The 27563-nt window shown below is 40.1% G+C and overlaps 1 protein-coding gene across 12 annotated transcripts in view; it reads left to right on the top strand.

Annotated features, from left to right (window-relative positions):
* STOX2 (storkhead box 2) overlaps positions 1-26755 on the top strand; it is a 93952-nt gene extending 67197 nt beyond the window's left edge. For 11 of the 12 annotated variants that reach the window (XM_080375272.1, XM_080375278.1, XM_080375277.1 and 8 more), the window contains 3 exons: positions 6619-6771; positions 14040-16305; positions 20925-26755. In XM_080375272.1, the coding sequence (XP_080231398.1) occupies positions 6619-6771; positions 14040-16305; positions 20925-21120 (2615 nt within the window). In that variant the 3' untranslated portion in view covers positions 21121-26755. The other variant, XM_080375271.1, reaches the window with a different exon arrangement.
* The last annotated feature ends 808 nt before the right edge of the window (positions 26756-27563 follow it).

A 27563-nucleotide genomic window follows, 5' to 3' on the forward strand; every position in this document is an offset into this window, starting at 1 on the left:
CTTTTCTGTGCTAGTGTGCTAGTGCAGATCCAATGTATTTCAGAGTAATGTGGATAATACATAAAAATATGCATATTCTTCCTGTTCCCTCCTGTTGTCTAATCAGATGGAAATGTTCTCTGGCTTAAAATGGCAATTATATATCATTGTTGTGAGTTCACATAAGAAAGGTTTTGTTTGCTACATCTTAGTAAGTATTCTGTCATTAGAGTGATTCAGTCCCATTGGGGTTTTGGGGGAGAAAGGGATCATGTACAACCCAGGCCAGCCATGTAACTTCTTCAGCATCTCTCCTTTCTTGAAGTAAATCTGAGAATGTGCATTTTCTAAAGCAGGCTTTTCACTTACAGTATTCTTGAAAAAAGTGGTAATATTTTAGACTGAAGAGCCCTCTTTTTGCTCGTAGCGAGTAGTGAGCCCTCTTTTTGCTCGTAGCGAGTAGTTTTGGTTTTGTTATCTACCTTTTGTTTGAAAAGGACCTTTCTGTAGTTCTTCCCAGAGTGAAATGTGAGTGTTGACCAGAACAGGCTGTTGGCAAGCAATTTTTTGTCATGAGGTGCCATGAAGTTACTGTACTCTAGTTTGATGTTTTCTGATTAATAATGTAGTTCTGTAAGCAGCAATAGTGAAGTCAGATTTCCCTTGGCAAGTGTTTTTTGACTGGATTCTCTACTTGTCTAGTGGGAGGTGGCTATGCCTGAAGCTCTGTGCAGATGGAGCATGCATAGCAAACACTCTGTTGTCTACTGAGGCTCAACTCCCTGGCACATGCATGCACACAGACTGTGACTGTGCAAGCCTTATTTCCTGTGGAAACCAAGCTAAAAATAATGTTTAAAGTTTGTCTTGATCTGTAGGAAGCAAAAGGTTAAAAAGGTGTTGAGAGTCTGGATGGAGAAGGGAAACTGGGCTTTGGCTTCTGTATTTTGCAGGACGCAAAATATAATCACAGGGTCTCTTCCCGTTTCAGGGAAATAGTGTGTATAAATTCTAATATATTGTGGCTTTGCACTGTAATTCCCTTGATTTTCTTTCACAATGACTGTACTGAATTGGTTCCATTTATAAGTCAAGAGGTGAGTTTTCAAACAATCTTCATGCAAACTTAATGAGACGGGAAGTTTGACTTCCAGGTCACTTATTTCCAGCAGCAGAATCACAAATAAAAATTCTGGCATCAGTATGTAGTTGATAGTTTAATTGCTGATACATGGTGCAGAATATTGTCTATCTCATTTTCTCTCAAGATGGTGGTACCCAGACTTTCAGAGAACAGAGGCTCTACATAAACTGGCACAGGAAAGGTTCTGGCAGGTGTGGGTTCTCGATGTGTCAACTTTCATTCCCAGATGGTTACAGACCATCACTTTCTCATCTGCATGTTAAGGATAGTTATGGTTATGTTTTTTGGAACGTTTTGAAATCCACTGAAGAAATGTGCTACGTAAGAGCTAAGTGTTTATTTTACGTGCTACATAATCTTTTGTTCTAAGTAACAATAATTGGGTTTTTTTCCACAGGGTAGGGCTACAAATCCCCAAGGCATAGATGATGACAAATCCCATTCATAGTTTGTTACATGCTTAGACATTTTTGAAAATTGAGTGCCACTTAAAACAAGAAGACTGGAAAACTTTTTTGCTTAAATTCTTTAGAGAAAAGGTTGGAAAGACACTGCAGAAACAGAGCTAAAACTATATATATGTGTGTGTGTGTCATATTTAAACAAAACATGCAGTCAGCTGGTGAAAACTGCTTTTTGAGCTCCAGTTGTCATTTAATTGGGAACATAAACATGTGAAAGTCAAGGATAGTAATTTGATTTCAAAAGAAAGATGCTTGAGACAAGCATCAGTCAGAGCTAACAGGAGCCATATGCTAGATGTTTTATGTAAGTGATGTGGTCTTCAAAAAAAATTAGGAAAAGCATATTTGATTTTTTTTTTAAGCAGATCTTTTCTAAAGAAGTTGTAAACCTTCTGTTCAACAGGCTAGACAGTATTTATGTGCATAACTGATGTTGAAATATTAAATCATAGGCGCAAAATATTTTCTGTTGTTGTGCATCAAAGAAGTTTGTTCACTTAACTATAACCACAGAGTGCTTGTAATTTCCCAGAGCCATAGGGATAGCTAAGATAAAACTTGGCAAATTAGAGCCTCTCTGAGCGAGAGGGTTTTGGCTTTCTATCAGTAGGTCTGCTGAAAGTTTTACAGATGTGCGCTAGCCTTTTTAAATCAAGAGCCAGTAATTTTCTCCAGCAGACAGCCATGGACAGCAAGCTATGGAGGTAATTCTGGCACAACAGAGGTGAAATAAGAATTTCCTTGTCAAAATGAAGAAGGTTGAAAAGCATTTAGTGGAAAAGAATAAGGCTGAACTGGCAGTAGTACCTTACGAAACAGAAATAAAAGTTCTCATAAAAACCAATATTTGTTGGCCATTTCTATTGCATTTAAGGCCATTTAAATTATGATTTAATGGAGTATTATAGTAGTTTTTGTAGTTAATTAAATGGTTGTTAAGCTCCCAAATATTTGCAAGCAGGATGTATGTTACCTTAGCATATTAACTATAGCGTGCTTTGCTAGAGATTGTGTTAACATTAAGGAACTGATACTGAATGTTTTATATCGATGAGTTATGTGAAGTGTAATTGGTATTTTGGTGGAAACTCTTAGCTTGTTCCTGTTGACGAGCACAGCTGGAAGGGGTCAGACGTGCAGACTGAGTGTTTTGTGCACGCTAACCTAGAAAAGCAATTCCATGCTGGAGGCCTACTTTGAAAGGAAAGTTAGTGCAAATGCAAGGTTACTAAAATCCAGGTAAACTTCCTTAACTTTTACTTAGCCAGTTTTAATTCCCAGTTGGGGGTGACTGAGTTCTTGTCCAAGGATCCCTCTGGGGGCAGCTGGGAGGCTGCAGAGCAAACCTATGTCAGTTAGCAGCACTTGCTAGGCTTCATGTGTAACTCTCCTCCAGTCCCTTTCCCCCATCAGGAAGCTGATTGTGATTTTAAGGCCCATTCCTTACATCTTAAATATCATTCTGGTTAGCTGTGAGTGGATCATTCCAGGTGCAAGGGAAAGAAAGAGGTCTTCTCCTGCTCTCCCATCCTGGCACCTGCGTAGATGTCAGTGTGAGTACATGGCTGGGAGTAGACATGAAGGATACTCTTGCCAGGCGGTGCTTTGTTTTAAGAAATTGCCAGGTCTTTGATGATCTAGATAAAACAAATGAGGACGTTACTGCCTTTCACCTGGATGCCCTTAAAGCTACTCAGGGAGCCCATGTCGGTGCCTAGTGAAACTGATAAGGTTGAATCTCAAGGAGTGCAATATATGACATTGCACTGAAGTGAACTTAGTAGTGCTCACAAGGATACCCATGACACAGAAAATCTCTATGTGAAAGACAGTAATTTCTTAAATTGCTTAGTTAAATCTGTATATTTCTTACAATTTTGATGCTTTTTAGACATTACACTACTCATTAAAGAAACTGTTCTACGTAAAGTGCATGGTGACTGTTGATCAAAGTTGCTAAACTTCTGTGGCTGATTACAAAGATTCATCTATAAACAAGTTTAAAGTTGACAGCAGGTATAATTATTAGTAAATAGTAATATAATAACTATGGTGTTCTTTTCCATTCTCAAATGATGACGGGACAAATGGTCCCAAGTCATGTGAAAGCTTCTCTCTTATGTTTTCCCTGTAAACTGCCTACAATCTTCTTGATTGGCATTGACTGTAAAGCACGTGGCAGGAACTTTTCAGGTGTATACGAATAAAAACTATCCAGAAGAGCTTGTATTTTAAGGTCATCATTCTGTGGTCAGATAACAAAGAGGAGGATCTTGCGGAGTACTGTGTTGAAGCTGGAGGAATGCTGCTGTGTTGGGATTGCAGCATTGATCTGGTCAGGCCTGATTAAGCAGAAGCAATCAGAAGACAGTATAGCACAAATGTGTATTTTAAGTCATTATTGTGTCTTGGGTAACGTGTGTCACTGTTGTACAACAGCTCGTACAGCTGGTGTATTGAAAAATATTGCTCATAGGTCTCACTGAAGCGGTTATGCAATTTGCTACTCCCACCAATATTATTTTTTTTTCCAAAGTGCTGGGTATAATGCAAGGTTAAATGCATTTTGATAATCAATTTTAGAAATTGCTCTTCCTGTTTAATAGACATAATAGGAATTTAGAATTAATAGGGCAAATAACAGATCCTCTAAATTGTGGAGGAAAGTTTGAATTTGAATTAATTTCCAGTAATTTGATCCCTGATTTAATCACAAGGCATTGCTCTGTGACAGCATAAATAGGGTGATTTTCAAAGCCATTTAGGTGAACCTTAATCCCTGGCTATTGACTGACCTGTGGCCAGAAATGGATTCGTGGTCAAGCACAACTTGTTCTGTCTTTACTCTTTCCCACTGGTAAAGAAAATCTTTTAGCCTGCTGCTTCCTTCTATTTGGGATCATTGGAGAACTGTTCCTGTTACCGAAAATCGTAACCAGGAGAACTCTCCGAACCAAATGATAGTTTAGAAAGCCAACGCTGGTTTATTGCAGCACAGGGTGCACGCGGGATCTTTCCTCCTAACACACACACCAAGCTACTCGAGGGTACCGGTTACACACAGCAGAGTGCTTGCATATTCATAGCATATTACATATTCATTTTTGTTCACGAACAGGATTGGATACAAGTGTCTCGCTTCTGATGCAAATCAGTGCGCATCCTCAGATAGTGCTGCTGAAGGTTTTTTACCAGCTGGGCATGCTCCCGAAGTGGGGGTTTGCCCTCTTTTGGGCAGAGGGCCTATTTGAGCTGGAGGTCATGCTCTCCCATTACTGCCATTACCTTTGTCCGGCTTGCAACTAATTTTCTGTGGGTTGCAACACCTTATCGGTTTGTGTCCTCTTGGCCAGAACTTTCTCACTTGGAGGCTTCTTTCTGGGTAATTTAGGTAACGGTGTTCTTTGTTTCCCAAGGTTGACTGGAAGTCCTTTTGTTCATCAGTTTTAACTGCTTGAGAGGGTGGGTCAGTTTGACCAGAGGTCGGTAATTTGGGAGTTCAGGCAACAGTGTAGTCAATGATAATACAGCTTTAACAGTAATCGAATTAATTTAATAGTAACAGTTCTCTGTGCAAAAAACAACCAACCCCAAACCCTCCTCCCCTCCCATACCATGGTCCTAGCTGCAAAACCTGTTAGAAATTTTTTCTGCATCATTTAAAAATATCGTATAATTCACAATGGGCCATAATTGAAAGAAACTTTTAGTAATCGAATTCTAAAAAGACAATTGTTTTACATACAGGGCTTTTGGGGGACTGAGTTTTGTGGGTGGCTTTGTTTCTTCTGTTAAGACTTGATGGGTTCATTCAAATGCAGTTTACTGGGCTGTTTGAGCTGGAGGTCATGCTGTCCCGTTACTACCATTACCTTTGTCCTGCTCGCAACTGATTTTCTGTGGGTTGCAACACCTTATTGGTTTGTGTCCTCTTGGCCAGAACTTTCTCACTTGAAGGCTTCTTTCTGGGTAATTTAGGTAACGGTGTTCTTTCCATTATCTGTTCTTTGTTTCCCAAGGTTGACTGGAAGTCCTTTCATTCTGCTTTGAGTTTTGACTGCTTGAGAGGTTGGGTCATTTGACAACTCCAGAGAGTGGGTCAGCTTGACCTAAACTTTGTGCACATGCTTGTTCAACATATTGTTAAACACTAAATCAGAGGTCCGTAATTTGAGAGTTAAGGCAGCAACATTACCAGTTCAAGAGGAGGTACAGAGCAGAATCTAAAAGCATTTCTGTACTTACATAAAGTATGTTCAAATGCACGTGTATTTGTGTAGTCAAACTAGTATTACCAAACTGTAATTTTTCCTATAATTTTTAATTTTGAAGATATTTCAGTGATTTATTTTAAGTATGTATTAATAAAATCTGTTTAAAGACTATGTGAGAAAAGTTGCAACAAAGTTAATTTTCAGGCCATCCTGGAATCATTAAAACTTCTTTTCTAAAAAATACGTGGTCTGTACAAAGACATTTGACTGTATATCCGGGAGAGTTTTATTCAGGCTATGAATCTTTAGGTGTTCAATGCTTTTGTGCCTCTAAAGAGTGTCTGTGCTTTAACTTAGCAAAATTTTTCCTGATCTTTGTTTCTATTAATAAAGAATATTCTGTCAAGTGGAAATGGTGGGTGATCCATACCAGTGACCTGTGAAAGGGAAGTGAAATCTCCTCTTTTATGTCCGGAGAAATACATTCAACTATTCTGTGCAGTTACCTAGTAGTATATTCAAGCGTGAGGTTTTGCAGCCATAAGTGCTAATTTTTTCTCATTTTTCTGAATCTGTCTATTGCACCCTTTGAGAAACTATGTCTGCATAGTGTATAACTCCCATTTTTCAAAGTTCACCATGTCTTAAGTTTTGAAATAAGCTCTTGGATGGTTCTCCATTGTAAGAGTTTTTTCCCTAGCTCAGTATGAAGACTACAGAGCTGTATGCATCTTCTCTGATTGTATCTCTACATCCTTCTTCTATGAGCAGACTTTTAAACAAAATGCTTCATTGCACATCTGTTGTCTTTTTACAGGTGATGTATCACCCATCAGCATGTCTCCCATCAGTCAGTCACAGTTTATTCCACTTGGGGAAATCCTTTGCCTGGCCATCTCAGCAATGAACTCTGCCCGAAAACAAGTCACACAAGAAGCACTAATGGAGCACCTAACAACCTGCTTCCCAGGTAACTGGGCATGAATAAATCATTGGTCAGATGGGTGCATGTCTGTTAAAGAATCTCTACTCCCTACCCAAAAGGTTGCTAATCTTTTTGGCTTTCTTAAAAGAGGGAGTTTCAATGTTGGGTAGTCTGGTTTTCTTCACTCTTCCAGATGGGAATATTTATTAATCCCGAGGTGCTATCCAAAAGTAAAAGGAAGCTGTAGGGTTCTAATCTTACAACGTTTTCTTTGTTTTTAAACATACAGAGAATTGAGTTCTCTTTTACAGGGCCATTCATTTGAGATGCATTTTGCAGGGTTAATTCCTGATTTTTTGTAAATACTAGAATTTACTAAATTTTAGTATTTACTAAATACTAAAAAAATTACTTGAGGTACTAAGCAGCGAACTATATTGGCCTGTTTCATTTTTTCAGGCTGGTATCAGAATAAGCTTGTTTGTGATTTTTCTCATAAAATAACCTTCTTTATCATCGTAGTCAAAAGAGTTTTAAGACTTCTTTAGTTGTTACAGAGAACAAAGCATATGTCACAGCCAGAGTAGACGTATTCCACCTTGTGGCTTTCAAGTCAGTTGTAAACTAACTTGTGAAAGCTCTGTTGACATCGGTCAACCAGTTCAATCTCCATAGAGATAACCTCATGGAGGTCTCTGTGTAGAGCACTCTTAAAGAGCAGGTTTCCCACATACTGCACGTCTTCCTCCTAGGACAGGCTCTCAAAACTGGTGTGGCCTGATGCAAGTAGTAGAGTCCAATGATGATGATATGCCTGTTTCATGGAGAGGTTATATTTAAACTGAAAGGATGTTGTCAGCCTGGTTTCCAGGGGTTTTCAGAGCCTTCTTGGATGCAGCTGTGGCTTTTGTTTCTGTACTGCCCTTTCTTGAAAAAAATTTTAAATCGATTTATTTATTTTAACTTGACAACTCACTCCACAACCAAAAGGTTTGGAGAACCAGATACACTTGCTGTGTTCATAAATGCTGGTGTACTGTTCAGAAGATACTCTTTCCAGCATTTGATAATATTTATTAAACGGTAAAATAAAAATATCTTGGCTTAGAGATACTGTAAAATTAAAAAAAAAAAAAAAAAAGGAAACCTATATTAAGAATGTACTCTTTAATATGCTGCTTCCATAGTGGCACTCTGTATCTGGAGTTGGTGAACCATGCAAAATGCATCTTGTAGAAACATCTAAAAGTGTGGTGTGAAAGCGTTGGGCAGAGCTTTACTGCTTAAGAGAGCACAACTTTTTCACTTCTGCTTTGCATGCTCCTGGGCAAGATATTTAACACTTCTGTGCCTGAGTTTACAATTTTCTAAACTAGTTGAGAAACTTCTCTATTGTACCTCTTTTACAGCTGTGAAAAGCAGCTAATTAAAAATGTTTCAGTAGGAAAACTACTGATTCATCTGTCTCATCTAGGCAGCCTAACCATAGCCATGTTTTGATGTCTTACAGTATTTTTGCTTACATTTCAGGGCACAAGTTACTTAAAGCCTCGAAGGTTATAGGGGTTTTGCCGTAACTGGTACTAAATTCTGAGATTTTAAAGTAGAATTCTGGATTGAGAGCTGTGTTTGGAATAAACAATTCTGTCTGACATTTAATAATTACACTTTGGGAAAAAATACTGCAAGTATATTTTGTAAATACTAGCTTTCTGTCCCAATTTGTGCTTTTGTTTATTAGAGTTGTTGTTTTTTTCCAGTATACTTGGCTAACTTTGGAGATAGTAATAGAAGTTGTAAGAGTAGAATGCAAAAAAGGCAAAGTTCACAATTATAATTCCAGTTTAATGTGTTTTGATTATTTTTTGCCAAGTTGTGTTTTCTATATAACTATAGACTAGAAGAGTTCCACAGATTGCAAGTATTTTTCCAATTATTCTATCTGTTTTTATATAAATATTATTGTGTGATGGAAATGATAATTTATTGATGGCATCCCTTGGGTTTCCTGTAAGCATGATTATCAGTTGACTTGGTGTGTTGTTCTATTCTTGCTAGACAGAACCATACATCAAAAATAATTCAACAGGCTGGATTATTTTGTAGACTTTGCTTGGAAGAAGCCTGAGGCAAATTAGCACACAGTCTCTTGCTGCCTTTTTTTTACCACTAGCCATGAACGTGTGTGTGTTACTGAAGTCTAAGTTTAAAAAAAGGAGAGCCTTTTTTTCCTACCTCACTTCCCAAAACGTAAAGAAAATTACTGGGGGGGCAGCGGGGAATAATCCATCTTTTGTTCAGATTTTTTCCCTCTCTAGGAAAATGCCTTTCTCTCCCAGCCATGACACGTTTAACATAGCAAAAATACATGTTCTCTCAGTGTGTGAGGATTACCCAAAATTTTGTCCTTTCCAATAAACAGAACCTCTTCTTGTGCTGAGTGATTATTTTTCCTTTGTCTGCTCAAACTTTCTCATAAATCAGCTGTGGCTTTTTGAGCCCTTGTATTCACTTTAGCTATTTTAAAATACCTGATGTCCTCCCATGTTCTGATACTTTATTTTTCCTAATTAGGTGCTGATGAGCTGAGAGGGAAGAGAGCATTACCATTGTAGATGTATCTCGTTGTCACGTAACCTCTCTTTATCTCACCCTGTAGCAGCACTTGTCTGCCTATGTTGTTTTGTGTTTTGATGAACAGATGCTTCACTGCATTTCATGGCATGTATAGATTTCCTAAAACCCCAGATGCTATTCTCAAACAGCCTAAGAATAATAAACCTTTTTCCTCAGTACAGGGTCTTACACTTGCAGGCTAGCCCTCCAGTTTGCTGAGCCATTGTGCAGGCATAAATCTGGGCCATGGCTCTATCTGAAATAAGGTATGCTAATTATTTATAACATCACATAGCAACCACTCCACATCCTTAACTAGTATTTCATGAGCCAATCAGAGTATTTCTTTTATCCCTTGTTAAGCCTTGGCATCAGCTCAGGAGAAAATAATTTTAGCAGATTTAACACCATTTAAATACTACTTCAGATGTATTTTTCATGAATTTATTGAAAAAGTTTGTAATGATAATGCACTTCTTATTTGTGGCTTTTGTTATTTGTCAGGTTTTTAAAAGAGCAAGAGGGCTCCTGCTGCACGTGCTCCCATTATTCTAACTTAGAATTAAACAATGAGATGTTCGTATGGTCCCACTTTGTAATTTATTGATCGTGGTTTAAATCCTGTACATTAAATGTAAATCTTCAAAATCCAGTATAAGGAGCTAAGAACATAACCTCTGTTCCTGTGTTTGGCAGCCAGACCCTCTTATCTGTATGAACCTGGCTGAAGAAAACATCAAGCCTTAGTCTATGCTGCTTTTAGTAAGGATTTTTTTTCTTTTTTTTCCCCTCCCCCTTGATTTTGTCCATGTACTTACTAAAATAATTTTAAGGTGTTCAAAATTTCAGTGTAGAAAATACATGTGTGTTGGACTAGGTTGCTTTTGAAACAAAGTTTACTGAAAGCTGGCAAATTCCTCCGACATTCACTTTCATAACTGTTCACTCTTTAAATATGTGAAATGTCTGTGTAGCACTTAAGTGTCTTAGATTAACCGAGTTCACTCTAGGTCAGTGTTCTTTGTGAGCAGCAAACAAGACATAATCTTCTGTCTGGAAGCTCAGTGGATGGCATAGTAGACTCTCTTGAGATGCAGCAAATGTACATGTCTGATGATGCAGTGTCCAGACAGTTTCTGCTTTTGAATTATTAAACCACTACATAATCTTAAATTTAACACCACTGCTGTCATGCAGTATTTTATGTGCTAGAGCCTCTAAACTACTGGGTTTTTTTCCTCTTGTTCCTGTTTAATGGAGGAGGGGAGACCATAAGGAGATTTCTGAATGCAGTGGGGTAAGTTACATATAGACATGATGTGGGCAGGTTGCTCTAAAGAGAAAAGGCTTGAGAAAGCCGGGAAATCTGTGTTTAAATAGCAACAATAGGAGCCAGAGTAGTGTCATTGCTCCTGTCCATCAGGCGGGAAAGCCTAATGTGGCTTTGGATCTGTTTGTACTTTTGTGAGTATCTGAAAGAGATCTGAACAAAACCCATAGCTGGCATTAGCTGGCAATGCTGAGCTCCAAAGATCTGCATCCGCCATCATCACTGCTGGCTTAGTGAACCAGAGGCATCTACCGTATGCTGGGAGTGATAAAAGTGATAGTCTCCAGCTCCAGAGAAGGCGGCTGACAATTAACTTTACAGCATCATTGACTGCCCAGGCACGCTATTATTTTTTTTTTTCTTGGTGTTTATCTGCACATTCCCTATTCACAGGACTTAATCAATGAATGTGACTACTGTGCATCCGGTGTTTAGAGACTCATTTACCCAACACATTTCAGTCATTATGGTTTACTGGGTGAAAAATACATACTGTTGTTTTTCCCATGTATTTGGAGCGCATTTTTGCCTAAGTCAGTGTAAAACGTCAGAAGATCTATTTCAGTTTCTTTTCCTAACTTTTCTGTAAACTCCCAGGAGAATGCTTTCCTCTCTTTTCTGTTCCAATGTTTTTGAAACAGTATGTTAGGAAAAGTCTTTAAGTAAAATAAGGATGAAGAACCAACCGAGTTCTTGCAGACGAAGATAGGTGTGCGTTGAGGTATTTACGTGTAAGCTCGTGGAAAATGCAATGGATTGGTCAGGTTGTTTATGTAGAGGCAGGAAGAGAGGCTGGCTGCAGCACGGCAAATGCATCTCAGTTGGACCAGGATTGGATCATGCAGTGCATTTTCAACACAGGATGGAGAAGCACATGAGCTTGAGTTTGGCGTCATCCACTACTTATAGTGGTGCAAGGCATAATGTAAAAGGAGTGGTGTACAAGCAGACATAGCAACTCCACCACAGGAAGGAAGAGGTTAGATGATGACCACTGGTTGTTGCAGGAATTAAAATCACTCTTTGTGTTCCTGTGCTTTACTGAAAGATCATGCGGAGGGCAGCCTGCTCTCCAGTTGCCTCTGCCTCACAATCCCGGGGAAGCTCAGCATATTGTTTCCTTCAGTCCAGAGATACTTAGGACTCTGGGTTAGGGAGGGGTAGTCCTTTTTTTCCACAGCACTCCAGATTTCTGCCTTTCCCATCTGTTGCTATTTCTGACATGCTTGCTCATGCAGCAATTCAGGAGGTCTTCGTTACTCTCTAGGACACCCACGTGAAAAGGGGATAAAATGCATATTCATGATTCTTCATTTATTCATGATTCTTTCATTTGCATATTCTTTCCAATTTTCAAGTCTCATTTATTCTCTCAAATTTTATCTTTTCTTTACCTCCTTTACTTACTGTGTCTGGACAGGCCCCAGTCTTTCAGCTCTGTGGACTATGCATGAAATACGTTTACTGCCCCCGTGTACTTCATCCCTGACACGTTCTCTGTTGTAACTGCTTTCACTCATGTGTCCGTGTTATTCCTAACACTCTGCTGTTTCCATAGCAAGATTTTTAGTTACAGATACTACTGGATGTGAGCGGTACGGTCATGTCTCTAAATTCAAACAGCATTCAAAACTAGACATAAGAATACTTACTATGTTGCCTGCAACCCAGTAGCAAGGAAGAGTGTGAGTCAAGGAGTTGGTACAACTTCTCTATTGCTTGTCGCTAGTCTTCTGATGGGGTGTTGGGCATAGTGCCAGAACCCTTGCTGTCATCTTCATGTTTGCTAACACAAGGAGATCAGTGAGCTTGCAGGCTTCAGCATTTGACATGTGGGAGAAGAGTTGGTGACCAGACACTATATGCTACTGAAGATACTGTGGTTGTGGCAGGTACACCTGGTTGAGATTTTTACTCGAAGTATTTTTGTAAAAAGCATATACTTTGCTGAAATGTTTTTGCATGCGTGATTCCATGGGATTTCTGCTCTTGAAAATAGTCAGAGATTGACTTGACAAGGCCCTGACCAACCTGATCTAAGATGGCCTGGCTATGAGTAGGGGTGTTGACCAGATGACTTAAGGATGTCCCTTCCAACCTAAGGTACTCTCTGATAATTATTTTTTTTTCCTAAATCAGTTTTGTTGAAAAGCAAACTAAGGCCCTGAGTAAACAAAATTAACTTTTTTAGTTCAAAATAGACCATCCAAACTTTTGAAAAAAAAATCTCTAGTTTTAAAAATGTAAACCAGGTCAGTACCAACCATTAAGTTAAAAGTAAAATACATTTTAGTTCAAAAAAATGTATTGATTGAAGATAGCTTTTTCCACTGAAAATTTTGAAGGATTTTTATTTCTTATTCAGCATAAACAGATTTTTTTACACTAGCTTGTGAACTAAATTTCTTGTTTCCTTAGTTCTGGGTGGAACTTATTCCTATGCACAGCATGCTAACTTGGGATTTTGTCTAATAAAGTATTGAAGACTTGGTCCTGCACCACTGAACCCAGCAGGAGTACTGGCAGTGAGAAGGACCATGCTCACAATGCCAAGTCCAACGTGTGGCTACTGTGGCATTGATGCAGTGTCGTCATACTTGTCCCTCTTTCAGTATGTGATACGTGCATTTAGGTAGCGTCCCTCACATCTCACATGAAAGGCAGGCAACTCTGAGAAGCAAATTTTTAGGAGCTAAACCTGTAACTCCCACCATCGTGGAAGAGTCTGTTTAGGCAAGATGAACTGTGTCATTGAAGGAGTGTCTTTTTTAGAGCAGCTGATGTAGTTGAAACATATTTTAACGGGAGAACAAGTCAGTTCAGTCAGGTTTGTGATAAAGGGGTAGTTTGGGGGAATGCTTTTCTTCTGTGTAGTGTTCTTCTGTGGAAAAACAACTTAGGCATGCAAAGTGACAAATAACCACTGTTTTATACATGACGGGGCATTGTAAGAAATAGTTCTGGTGAACTGGGATGTAAATATTTGGTTGGAAGAAGAATAAAAGTGAAATGTTTCCCCTGACGCCCTTTGATTTCCAGTGATTTCATCTTGTAGCTTAAGGTCACCTGTGCAACAGAAGTGACGAGAAGTTCCTTTTTCTTCTTTTTTTTTCCCTTCCTTTTTTTTTTAACACTCCATTAATGGCCTCCTTTCTATTTAATTAATAATTGATATATTTGAAGTGTAGGAGATAAGTGGAAAAACAAACAGACAAGAGAATGCCTAACAAAGTGCTTTACTGGAGTTGTTTGTTCAGCATATTCCGGCTTGCACATTGGAAAAAAAGCTTTTTATTGGGGAGGGGGGAACCAGAGGGTCCTGCACGGTTTTATGCACTCCCTGATATGTGTTTACTGTCATTTCTAGGAGTTCCAACACCCAGTCCAGAAATCCTTCGACATACCTTGAATATGCTTGTACGGGAGAGGAAAATATATCCAACTCCGGATGGTTATTTCATTGTAACCCCGCAAACGTACTTTATAACACCATCTCTCATAAGAACTAACAGTAAATGGTACCATTTGGATGAGAGGATACCTGATAGGTCTCAGTGTACCTCTCCGCAACAAGGAACTATAACTCCCTCCACCTCGGGATGCGTCAGGGACCGAACACTACCCAAAAACCACTGCGACTCCTGCCATTGTTGCAGAGAAGACATGCACAGCATGCATGCATCTACCCTACAGAGGAAATCAGCAAAAGACTGTAAAGACTCATACTGTCCTCCTTCGTTATGTCAGGTCCCACCTACTGAGAAAAGTAAAAGTACTGTCAATTTTTCCTACAAAGCAGAGACGCTCACAAAGCCTAAGGATGTAGAAAAGCAGTCTAAGAAATTTGGACTCAAATTATTCCGATTAAGTTTTAAGAAGGACAAGACAAAACAGTTGGCAAATTTCTCTGCCCAGTTTCCTCCAGAGGAGTGGCCGCTAAGGGACGAGGACACCCCTACCACTATACCTAGAGAGGTAGAAATGGAGATTATCAGGCGCATTAACCCAGACTTGACTGTGGAAAATGTCATGAGGCACACTGCACTAATGAAGAAACTTGAAGAAGAAAAAGCTCAACGAAGCAAAGCAGGATCTTCAGCTCACCACAGTGGACGAAGTAAAAAGAGCAGGAATCACAGAAAGTCTCATGGGAAGTCGAGGTCACACAGCAAGACTCGGGTGTCCAAAGGAGACCCATCAGATGGCTCTCATTTGGATATACCTGCTGAAAGGGAGTATGAGTTCTATGATCCCTTGACTCGATCCCCACGGGAAGGCTGTTTTATAATAGAACACAAGGGAGATAATTTTATAATGCACAGCAATCCTAACATGATTGAATCTCACTTTCCAATGACACCTGAGTGGGATGTGTCTGGTGAGCTGGCCAAAAGAAGAACTGAAATGCCTTTCCCTGAACCTTCCAGGGGAAGCTCCCACTCCAAGGTCCATCGGAGCCACAGCCATACACAGGACAGAAGATCGAGGAATGAGCGGTCCAGTAAGGCTAAAGAAAGGTCTAGATCCATGGATAACTCCAAGGGACCTCTGGGCTCGGCTGCTCTAGGCACACCTGAAGATATTGGTGAAGGCTGTAGCCCAGATGACCAAACAACTAGCCAAACTTATATTGACGATAGTACCTTAAGGCCATCTCAGTCGCTCAGTCATCAAAGGGCTCTGATTTCATCTGCAAGCTACAAAGAGACTTGCATCCCTGAAATAGCTAGTGGCACTGTAGAAACCCCCAGTTCTTGTAGCCTGTTGGAGCAAAGCAAGCCTACAGAGAATTTGCCATCGTATAGCGAGCTCAACTCCTGCACAGCAAAATCTGCAGTCGATGACTATTTTCAGTGCAACACATCCAGTGAGACTGTGCTTACTGCTCCATCGCCACTGGGAAAGAATAAAGAGGATCATGATACGCTGACGGGGACAGATGGGCTCAAAAAAATGACTCCCACAGAAAGACAGTCTCAACATATCGCTAGGGAGCCTGGGGTGCACAAAGAGGAGTCCCCAAAGGGCCCAAGCAGCGGTTCAGCGGTTGCTGGCCAAACTCCAGAGGTGATTGCAAATGGGCGGCTGGTTCAACACCATAGCACTGAATCAAGCAGCCTTGATAAAAGGAAAGAAATATTTAGCAAGGATACGCTCTTTAAACCTCTGCACAACACTCTTTCGGTGAATAGTTACCATAAGTCTAGCACACCCCTGCTAAAGCCCCATCAGAAGCCCCCCTCTGACACCTTGCCAGTCAGATGTGAGAAACTTGAGCAAGCGATGGTAACCTCAGTCGCACAAGTCATGCCTGTTTCGCAGAGACAGCAAGAGACAACTGGGAACCAGGAGGCCTCCTTTGACTACTACAACGTGTCTGATGATGATGACTCAGAGGAAGGAACCAACAAAAACGCTGAGGAAGAAAAGAACAGGGATGATGTTGGCACGATGCAGTGGCTCCTAGAGAGAGAAAAGGAGAGGGATCTACAGCGAAAGTTTGAGAAGAATCTTACTCTTCTCACCCCAAAGGAGACAGAAAGTAGTAACAACCAGAGAGCCACCCACTCGGCCCGCCTGGACAGCATGGACAGCAGCAGCATTACTGTGGACAGCGGGTTCAACTCTCCACGGTAGGACTGTCACATTCATTGCAGCTTTACAGACTAGAAAGTTCCGTTTATAGCTATGTGTGTGTGTGATATTGGTGACAGAACGTAGGGCTGTATTAAACAATTTCACACGTTTTCAGACTGTTTTCTACAGCTCTGGAATCTGCTATTCAGATGTGGGGGCTTCCTACCATACCATGAGCAACCAATGACCATTTGCGGCATTGACTCTGTATTAGTTCTTTTTCTGTTTGCTGAAAACATCCCTGTATCCTTTTTTTTTTTCTTTTTTTTTTTTCTGTGTTAAACGTACGTTTGCCTTTAGAGTAGAAGGGATGAGCACCTGCATACTCCCCCCCTCCCCTTCCCTTTCCCTCTAAGATATCATCAAGACTAATTGGAAGACTAGGCATGACTAGGTGGCATAATCTTTGGCTCAGACAAAAAAAAAGTCAAAATACGATGATTGTTTTGGGGTTGGGCTTTTTTGTCTGTTTTCTTCAAAAATTCTGGAAGTGTATCTATCACCATTCCAAACTGGTGAGACTGGGACAGCCTCTCCCCCTACAAGGCTGAAAGTGCTCAGGATGTTTGAACTTCAGAAGTGACCCAGCGCTGCATCAGCAGAGAGAGGAGTGCCTGGCCTCAGATACTTGGGAAAAGAGTCCAGATATCTGCATGTGGTGGTGCTGGTTAGTCATTTCTGTTCCAGGGGTCTCAGACACCATGGAAGTCTCGGTGTGCTAGGAGTCTTGCAGGCGTAGGGAGGACAGAGTTGCTGGTGTGTTCCCTGTCCTGGGGAGTTCACAACCTTAATTCCGGGTTAAGAACCCTTCACTCGAGCCACCTTCTTTCTCCCTCTGACCTTTGGCAGTCCTAGATCCCTGCTGGAATGGAGCTTGACTGGTTTTGTTTGCCCTGGATAGCAACCCATCAGAGTTCAGAACAATGACTCGTAAGAACACAGAAATAATTTACAATAGTAGTTCTCTTATAGTGTCTTACTTAAGTTTAAATTATTTATTGCCTGTGTTTAAAAATAAAACCTCCAAGACTGGATTTGTATTAGGTGAAAGAAAATGGGATTTGTTTTTTTTTTTATTGGTGGTGTGTCATCGGTTCCCTGTGCCCCCCTCAAGCCCTGGCCCCATAAAAGGTGTTCTTATTCCTCACAATTACTTATTTTTCTTTTCAAATATGTAGCAAAGGCTCTCAGGAAGGCATGTGAAGGATTTCCTGCTCTTACACAGGACTAAATTTCATTTTCAGTTAAAGTCATGTCACTCTGGAATAAATTCCTTTGGATTTGATGGCTACTCCCACTTGATGTCAATGACAAAGCAGCAGTTACTGGGCCTGCTGCAGCGTGCAGTGATTATCAAACTAGAGCAAGCTTTTAACATATGTGTAATTTTTTTGGATAAAATATTTGAAAAATAATTTGAGTGAATTATACCACTTACACCGAGTCCAGCATAAAAAAGAAACCTAAAAAGGTTTTGAATTTGTTCCTGTTATTGATTGTTCTGCAGATGCTTGGCATTTTTCTTGCACACAGATGTTGTAAGAGGCTACTTGCGCTGTCCTTTTTAAAATGTATTTTCTTTTAGTTGAAGTGCTATACTTGCAGTCAGTTTTTGTGGGGGTGCATACGGTAGTGCTTGCTTCTTGCTCAGCCTGTCTTACTCCACAGCGTGCATTTCACCTCCAGGATAGGATGTCAACAGGATAAAAATCAGTTCTTGGACTACTTGTATGCCAGCTGCATATCAAGCTGGCGTTTCTGGTTAATGCAAAGGCAGACATTTCCTCTCCTAATTATTGACACAAAAGCTAAAATTTCTGTTGATGTTAATCTTAAACTTGGCTAGCAAGAGGACACAACATGGCAAGCATACTGGATTTAGTGCTGCTATACCACTTTATTTAGATCAAAAAGGAAACAGATAAGCAGCTTTTAATAATGATTGTGTTCCATACATCCCTTTTTTATTATTTTACTGTTTACTTATTAAGAAATGTCTGGGGTTTGGGAAGGCCACATAAAGTAAGCTTTTTTAAAAAAAATAATCAACATTCTGTAGGGTTTTCTTGTGTATTCGTTTTATAAGACCAGCATATAGTCTGTATATTTCAAAGGTGCTTTCACGAGCTTTGCATCAAGATGATTAAATTGGATGCTTTTGCTGAGTTTTGGTCACTCCTTGGTATAAGTCTATAAAAATAAATTGAGCTGAGGGTGAATTCAGCCCTTTGGCTGTAATTACCATGCTGTTACTACTTTCCTACCTTATAATGAAAAATGTACTCCCCAGCCCTTTTCCAGGAAATACAAAAAGGCCATCCAGCATCCATCTGGTAAGATTCACCTAGATCTGACAGTGTCCGTTAGTAGATGCCTGGGGAAGAATGTAAGAGCAGGATGTGCATGTAGTGATAGTTCTCAGGTATATTCTTCTAGCCTCCCCTGATGGTGTAACTCTCGACTTCCTGAGGTGTGGTAGTATCTTTTTATTTAAACTGAAGTGTGCAGTGTTGCTTGGGGAATCAAAATTACCTGTTCCACACTGTGAAATAAGTATATTTCTAAAGTGTGACAAGGGGCATTTAAAAAATAAAAAAACAGGACGTAGTTAAAAAGATTTGCAATGGTCGTTTACCAAAAGCTTATTGTGTGCAAAATTCGTGAACACATCACCATTGAGAAAACAGCCTCACAGTATTTTGTTCTTTGCTTTTATGCAAGTTGTATATAGCAGATGTTAGCTGTCAACAGTAATTTTATTCCTTTATTTTTAAAGCTTATATAATACTGCTGCTCTTTTGTCACCTAAAGAAAAGGCTAATTTTGGCATTACGCTGCATGGAATATTCTCACTGCAGTTTTTGTGTATACGTGTTGCAATGGTCAGTTTGTAATACCAGAATTGAAAATGTTTGAAGATCTGGAATTGGTGGTCCCATAAAGAATGATACAATACTGAACGATCTCTAAAAAACAAAGGTTGCATCTATTTTTGTTAAAGAGCAGAGGGAGAGGAATCAAAAAAAAAAAGAGCAACAGAAGTGCCCTGTGCAGCATTGCAGCTTGCAGAGATCTCTTACTATGTGTGTCACCCGTCGTAGCTGTTCGGAACTATTGACAATAAAGCGATAGTTGGCAGAAGATGGTCAGTACCATTTTGATCAATTTAAAAGATCTGTGGGAGTTCTAAAAGCATCATTGGTTTTCCAGATTCAGTCAGGTTAAGATGATTTAAATCAGCCCTACAACTAAACAAGGTGTTTCTTCCTTCCCCTGTGCCATGCAGTGACACATTTTTCCCCTGCCACGTCCAAAGCTGTGCATTCCTACTCTTCCCCTGATGCTAGCACTAATCTTTTTTTTTTTTTTTTTTTTTTTTTTTTTTTTTTTTTCATAGGGCTAGTATTTAACTGAGAGCGATCCCTGATCTGGCTGGCTGCAAGGCTCAGCATTAGGGAAGCAGCAGGAACATGTGGCAGGGTCAGGTCCACACAAGGCAGGCAAGAGCTGCCCCTTTCAGTAGCAGGTAAATTTAGGTTGACTTTAAACTGACTGTGAAACTCTGTCATTAGTATCTTTGTTTCTAGCGCTTATTTAACAAACCCATTCAGTCCTCTAAACGTACTCTGTAAACATCTCCATAGCAAGTGGTGATGTCATTCTGCAAAGCAGCAGAGATACAGGTGAAGGATACATAACCAGCGGCCACATGGCTATTTGAAAACCAGATCTCTCTCTGCACAGGAGCACCTTATTTGGAGATCAAAAGTTTTTAAAATTGAAAAGCAAACAAAAAGAGTAGTAGCGGTAAATCTAGCCTTAGCATATCTTGGCTGAGGTTTAAAGAACTGTAGACTAAAATACAGGCTTTTCTGCGTTTATAATGAGATGTACCATTAAAAGGCTTTAGTCCTTAAAAGTGCTAAGTGTCCTGTCACTCCCGTGGATAAACCCTGTTAGAACTAAAGGAATATTGTCCGTTTTGTGAATGAAATAGCAGCACTAGTTGTTTAGGGCGTGATCACAGACCAGGCAGTTGAGATTTCTCGGCGTCTTGTAGGTTGCAGTTGTCTCGGCTGCAAAGCAAAATTGAAGTGTTGTGCTTAGAAGCACTGTGGGTTTAATGTAAAGGAGCATTTTTTGTTGATATTTTGTGTACGAAGACATAGGTAGAACAGGAGACAACAGGGGAAGCTGTGTTACATGATTGCTGTCCTAGCTCTGCCTAGTTACAGAGCTGATTTGATGAACTTACTTCATGCAAAAAGGCACCAGTCAGGAAAGAAAATCACCATGTTCCATGTGCAAGATGGAAGCTGTTTCCTCGGTTGAAAAATCCAGATGCTTAATACTGGTTCAGCTTACAGTTTGTGTGACAGCTTCAGCTCTGCTTAGTGCTATACCTGTGTTACAGTATGATGACTGCTGAGTACCTCTGGAACCCGTTTTGGAGGAATGCATGCGTACCATCAAAATGAGATGGTTCATTGACGTGACATTCCCTACAAACACAGGAAGCCTGTTATAAAACACTCTATTCTCCTTTCCTGTCTGGTCAGTAGATATATGGGCATGTCATATATGAGTGTGTATATATATTTCTTTTCCGTTCTAGTACTCGTGAGAGCCTGGCATCCAACACTTCAAGTATTGTTGAAAGCAACAGGCGTCAGAACCCTGCTCTGAGCCCTGCACATGGTGGCGCAGGCCCAACATTCAACTTCCGAGCCACTGCAGACCCACCAACAAGTGAAGCTGAGAAACTGCAGAAACCTGCTAACTGCCTGCAAGCTTCTGTCACTAGTGTCTGACAGCCGTCCTGCCTCAGATCTTCTGTCTCATCCTATACAGCAAAGTTTACGACACTGGGACTGACGTTTACATCTTTGGGGAAAAACAGAAAAAGCATCTCAACCACAGTTTTAGTGTATACTTAAACTGTGCTGCTATATAGACTAGGGGCAACAAAGAAATCTTTATTTCAAGGTATTGCTTTTCACATTTGCGGCTCTGTAGCAACAGAATAGCAGTAGGGATAATACGTACACTTTTTGCTTCACTTAATTGTAACTGAGCACATATATGAAAGTCTAGACACTGTAAGTGTAATCTGCATTTTCAATGTCCATGCAGTTGCCAACTTCATTTAAAAAAAATGCCACAGATGTGTGATGCCCCTGGTCAGAGGCTAAACTCTGCTGCAGAGTTGATCGTTTTTTACTTCAAAAACTGAGCCACTGCTGAAAGTAACCAGCCAGGATCACCATGAGGAAAAACAATGCCAAACATGACAAGTGATGACCTCAGCTCTATCTGTGAATTATTAGTACGAATCAGTCATTTTCACTGTGCGTTTTTGTGACACAATTTTGCAAATACCCGTTTAAGTGAGTAAAAAGAGGTTTGGGTTTTGGTTTGGTTTGGTTTTTTCTAAGAGTGGAGGGTGGGAAGGGAGGTGGCTTTCTCCTCTTGTGTTTCAAAAGTATGAGAGATGTTTACTTACTGAGACTTGCTAATTGACCTTCCGTAGTCACAAATAAGGAGGTGGGCCTTTGCGTAGAGGGGGGAGTGGGGAGGGAAGGGAAAGTTATAACTGTCATGGAGCCACAACTTGGAGTGACACAAAATATAACAAATGTCTTCAGTATAAATCAAGTATTTACAAAAGATTATCTAATTCTTGTGTCACTTCTGGTATTGCAACTTGCCGTTAATATAGGAATGAGGATAACTAATTTCTTGGAACAAAAATATTCTTTATGATATAGGTGACAAGTATGGCCTGAAGAATTGATTTCTTTCTAGTGGAAGGACATAAATCTATTTTATGTAGCTTATTAAATAGAGTGCCTAAATTAGGCTATTAAAAATAGCATACATTGTAGTGATTATCAGAGAACAAAATTTAGAGAATTATAAACTTCTGGCCTTTTTATTCAGTGGATGTTACTGGCAATTTAGCACGTTATGGACATGTCTAGTTTCTAGAAATTAAATGTGTCCACATGGTTGGCAGTAGAAATCTGAATTCTGTAGGTATGGTATATCCTAATTGCTCTCCCCTAAACTGTTACTCCAAAGTAATTAGTGCCGTGCTAATTACTGCAGAGTAACTTCTAAGGATAGTTAAACTCCAAGAGTAATGTTTAGGTATAGGGTCACATTCTGCTCTGTTACTCATGCAGCCTGGTAGTGCAACAAACTGACTACAAATCTAACACTTTTTTTTTTTACTTTTTTTTTTTCTTTACATCAGAACAGACAAATTGGTGGAAGAATAATAAAGATGCTAAAATGTTCAACAGCCCAAATTGTTGCATAGAAAAGGGACGTTTACATTGTCTAGCTCTTGTAGTACACAGGTATGAAACCCAACTGTACATATTAAAAACCAGTAGTTTCATCGGGTTCTGGTGACATGTGTTACTCTGTACACAAAGTCATTTGAGCTTCACTCGTGTTCTTTATTGTCATCAGAAGTCTTTACTGAAGATTAAGCCTTATGTTACACAGTTGGATATAGTTCATTTACTTACAAAACAGCTTTCTAACTCTAGACACAATCAGTTTGCAGTTCTGTCAAGAACCCAGTCAATGCACGGGTCTGTTTTCCTTGGTTTCAGTGTATAATTTCCATTTCATAGGAGCAATAAGACCTTTCAGTGCACATAAAGGAAATTATTGTGCTTTTGGTTGGTTATCAAAGTCACTTGGCCTTTAGCCTTCTGCCTTATCATACCCTCCAAGATGTGCTCTAATTACCATATAATGCTTTGCATGATGCATCTTCTTATTCAGTATGTAACTCCAGCCATACTTATTCCATGCGAACTGTAGAGTCAGAGTTTTTGTGGGGAATTGTCATATACTATGCAGTGGCTGACTGTGATTTTGTTTCTGAGATGAGCTCTGACATCAGTAGTATGTATCAATTCAGTAAATAAAAATGTCGAAATGATGAAAAAAATTACAGTGATGATCTGAAGTACTAACAGCAGTATTAAAATGTGAACAGCAAAAACAAATTTCACCTTTGGGGGAAGTATTTGTTTGTCATAAACTAATCAGAATTTATGCAGGCAGCTGGTTGTACAGAAGACATAATTCCAACGAAATACGATAGTATATATCTACAAACTGTATAGTATGTTATTTCCTAAAGTTCCCAGAGACCAGCAGACAACATAAATGTCATATTAATGTTGACATGGCATTGTACCAATATTAATGTGACTCTTGGAATATGGAATGTAAACAGAAGTTTCAAATAGAAACGTTCTAATGTTGAATTCTTTATTATTTTTTTTTCTTTCCTTTTTTTCCTTTTAAAATCAACAATGGAATATAAGGAAATTCCATCTTGAGGTTCTGGTAACAAAACCACGAGAGTGGAGCTTGAGTGCTTTATGTCACCCTAATCCTTTGATGAAATCATAGCCTTGTATTACATGGTTGCTTATCTATCATTCTTCTTCTAATGTATCAATTTAAAGGTTTACAGAGTTAGATTAGGTTGAATCTGTGTTGTGTTCAACTGTAAAGGGTCAACACAAATCTGTCGGCATTTTGCACACTTGATATGTATTATTATAATACAACATGTTACTTTTATGGTAATTTTTTTTACACATATAACTACCTCCATGAATTTGATGAAATGCAGCAACATGAAAAGTGTATTGTACAAAGCAAGGTTAAAAACTTTGAAGCATTAGGTCATGGCGTTCTCTTGTGTGTCAATGCTTGCGTATAAAGTCATCATGTTTCCATTGCCACAATTTCCTTCTACAATATTAACAATCTGGCTTTCAGATGAGTCACTTAAAGACTTTGACAGGGCTGCATGATTGGGATAAAAGTGAAAGGGAGGCTGAAACCTTCCATCCTCTCCCCAGTTACTGCTAAAATTTCTGCCTGGTAGAACTTGAAAAATGTATTTGTAATTTAGCAAATTAGGAACATCTACAGTCTGTGAAATATGATTGACAGTTTGGGGTTTAACAGAAGACACTCTGGGTATTTTCTTGGCAGCCTTCAAATACTTCGGGCCCTATTCTGCCTCCATCTTTGTCAACATATCAGGTCATGGTTTCTCTGAACTGGCAAGGGTGTTAAATCAGCTCTTCCTTTAATGATACGCACTCTGTTCTCTGTGTGCATCTGAAACACTTGCTCCTATAGAAATTACCAACAGCCTTTTAATTGACTTTGCCGGGAGCAGTATTAGGGTCCCTGCTCAAGGTATGTGCCTATTGTTCAAGGAACGTGGGCGAATTTCCAAGAAAAATTAAGCTGGCTTTTGAAAAGTAGCCAGCTGCAACAAGCCACCTTTCAAGAGGGAAGAAGGAAAGAATTTTCCAAAAACCAAAGGAAGAAAGTGGCACTTGAACCTAAGCAGATCACATTTATATACAAATCCCAATTTATGAACACCTCTTTCAGCAAACCTAGTACCATTATCCTGATGCAAATTAATATACAATCATCAGTTGAGCTAATCTTGCAGTTTTAAAAATTTCAGTTTAAAATTAGTAAGACATCATTAGCCATTTGACTCTTTGCACCACCGTAAAACGTCCGTTGTACACGAAACGATGTTCACTCGACTTTAAGAAGCAAAATGTATTGGAAAACAAATATTTTAATGAAAGCCATGGCCTAAGCGCTTGCCAGCCATAGCTGCTTTTAGAAAAGAGAACAAGCAAACGGGTACTGGGAGGCCATCATGAACACAGATAATACTTTGCGTTTAAGTCATGCCTTTTTGCCCGAGGGCCTCGGAGCCCTCGAGGTGGTACCAGCTGAGCCTCGGGAGCCTGTGAGGTGGGCAGAGTTCCCTGACCCTAGCTGATGTCCAGGCACATTGGAAAAAACAAAGGCTAAGAGTCTGCAGACTTAATTTATTAACCAGTTGCTTTCGTTACTGGAGTCAGTTTAATAGTTGACCAAAGTGCTTATTGTTTATACTCTGAAGTTACTAGTTTGATGCGTTGGGTTTGAGTAGGAGGGGAAACTACTCTGTGGTCCTGCAGAGACTCTTGGATTAGCAGTGCCAAAACCAACCCAAGTTTTCAGTCATATCAGTACTGCCAGCGATGGTTTTGGAAACCGTTACTTTAATTAAAGATTTGTTTTTCGAATACATTTTGCAGAGCTTTTCCCAATGCAGTCGTTCAAATTCTCGTGCTGAGAAAGCAAATAGCTCTCCCAATCTGGTATCACACCTACAGTTTACAATTCTCTTTGCTCTTCTGAAGAAAACTGTACAGTATTAGAGAGAAAAGTTCTATTTTTTACTAAATTCTTTAAAAAATAAAAAAAGAAGGTATATATCTAAATTGTTCCCCCCAGCATAAGTAAAGTGCATCCTTACTGCATGAGAGGCATGCAGTGGACCCACCGAAAGCCAAGCTGGTGCTAGAAGAAAACGGGACTCTCACGCTTCTTTTATAGCGGCGCTCTAAAAGTCGATTTCAGTTACGCGGGTGTAAATCTGGCGTAACGCCCCTGGTCTCCCGCGGATCTGACGGAGATGGGAACGGGTCGTTAAAACTCCATTGAAGCTCAGTTCTGAGCTGAGGGTTTCCGTGGTCCTCCCCCACCCCACCCCCCCACCCCCCCCCGCCCCAAGACACTAAACGCAGAGAAGGAGCAGGAGGCCACAGGCAGGCACCTGGCTCTGGAAGGGCAGCCTGGGTTGATCCCTGGCCAAACGCGGAGCCGCCCGGCCGGGATGCTGGATGCTGACGGCCAGCACCCCTTCCCACCGCGGAAGGGCCGTTTGCCGGGTGGTGGGCTGCCCCCCTGTCATCTAGCGCTTCGAGCCACCCAAAGGATACCCACCCAGAAGTATGAAAGGGCCCTTGGAGTAATTGGCGCAGATGTTACTTTTATATGTGGAGGAGATTTACGTTTGAAGGGATCATAATTCTGCAGGTAATTTTCCGTGAGTGACTGAATGTGGCTGTTGCATTAGGTTTAAATGAGTTAATAAATGCAAGTGGGACTTACTGTATGTTAGAAGGGAGTTTTGCAGCCAAGACTGCCTTGTATAAATGTGTTTGCACTGAAAAAAAAAAATAAAAAAATTACTTGGTCTCTGGTTGCTGTAAAGGTCATCCAAGATGGATGTTCTGTTTATATTGTATAGTATTTCATATGAAATAATTGCAGTTCATGAAATGTCTTCCCTAACGTTACTGATTTATAACAGCACATTTGTAACATGGTTTTTATTGTGTCAGTGTACCATATTGTAAATGATGATTACTTGTCATGCTTAGTATAATAATTTAAAGGAAAAAAAAGGACAGGGATTTTTGTAAGTCTATATTTGAAAGTCCCTCCATATGGTAATATTGTGTTCATGTTGTTTATGTAGTGTTGTGTGAAATATCCATTTTGGATCGTGTTACTTTTTAAGATATTAAATAACATTTGGTTATATGTTTTAAGTGGATTCTTTGCACCCATCGATGGTCTTTAGAGAAAATACATACATTTCCATACAACACGCTCCCTCTCTCCTTCACTTAGGAAACCTTGCACAGAAAACCAGGAATCTCAGAAAAACAAGGGTCATAACAGCTTGCTGTGTTCAAGTATGCTTTGTAAAAGGTCTCTGAGCTGTTCTAGCTGAGAGCGCAAAGGAGAAAATTCACCGATTGTGAAACATCCCGGTTTGGACTGGACGTGAAGGTGCTGGCTGCAGGGGGAACGTGTATCCCCGCTGAATGCCTGAGCGCCCAGCTGAGATCCACCTGAGCTCCAGGGAATGAGAAATCCATTAGAGCATCCTGACGCCAAGAGCAACAGGTGTCAGGTCCCTCTTTTCCTCTCCTCTCCATCCTCAGGAGCCAAAGGAGGACCTGGTGCACACATCCAAGAGGAGGGGCTCTAGCAAGGAGTTTTTTCACATTCTTCAAAGAATTATTTTCTTTTTGCATGCCATGACAGCAGCTGATTGGAAAGGCTGAAGTGGACGATGAAACTTGCAGGTGCCATTTTCCTGCCCTCTGGCACCACCTGGAAGGAAGTTTTGAGGAGGTTTAGGCTCCAAGAGCTTTGCCGGAGTTTTGACTTGAGAACTACTGTTTGCCAAGGCCGGCTGTGAGTATTTATGACAGAAAAACCACAGCAGCGTCGGTTGGAAGTAGGTGCCGTCATAAGCACCTTGGCTTGTCACCTCTTAGCAGCACATACTAATACCGTGCTGTTCACAGTCTTTGCTGGTTCCCCTTCATCCATCTGCTCC

Source organism: Falco punctatus, assembly GCF_963210335.1.
Source record: "Falco punctatus genome assembly, chromosome: 1".
NCBI lineage: Eukaryota > Metazoa > Chordata > Aves > Falconiformes > Falconidae > Falco > Falco punctatus.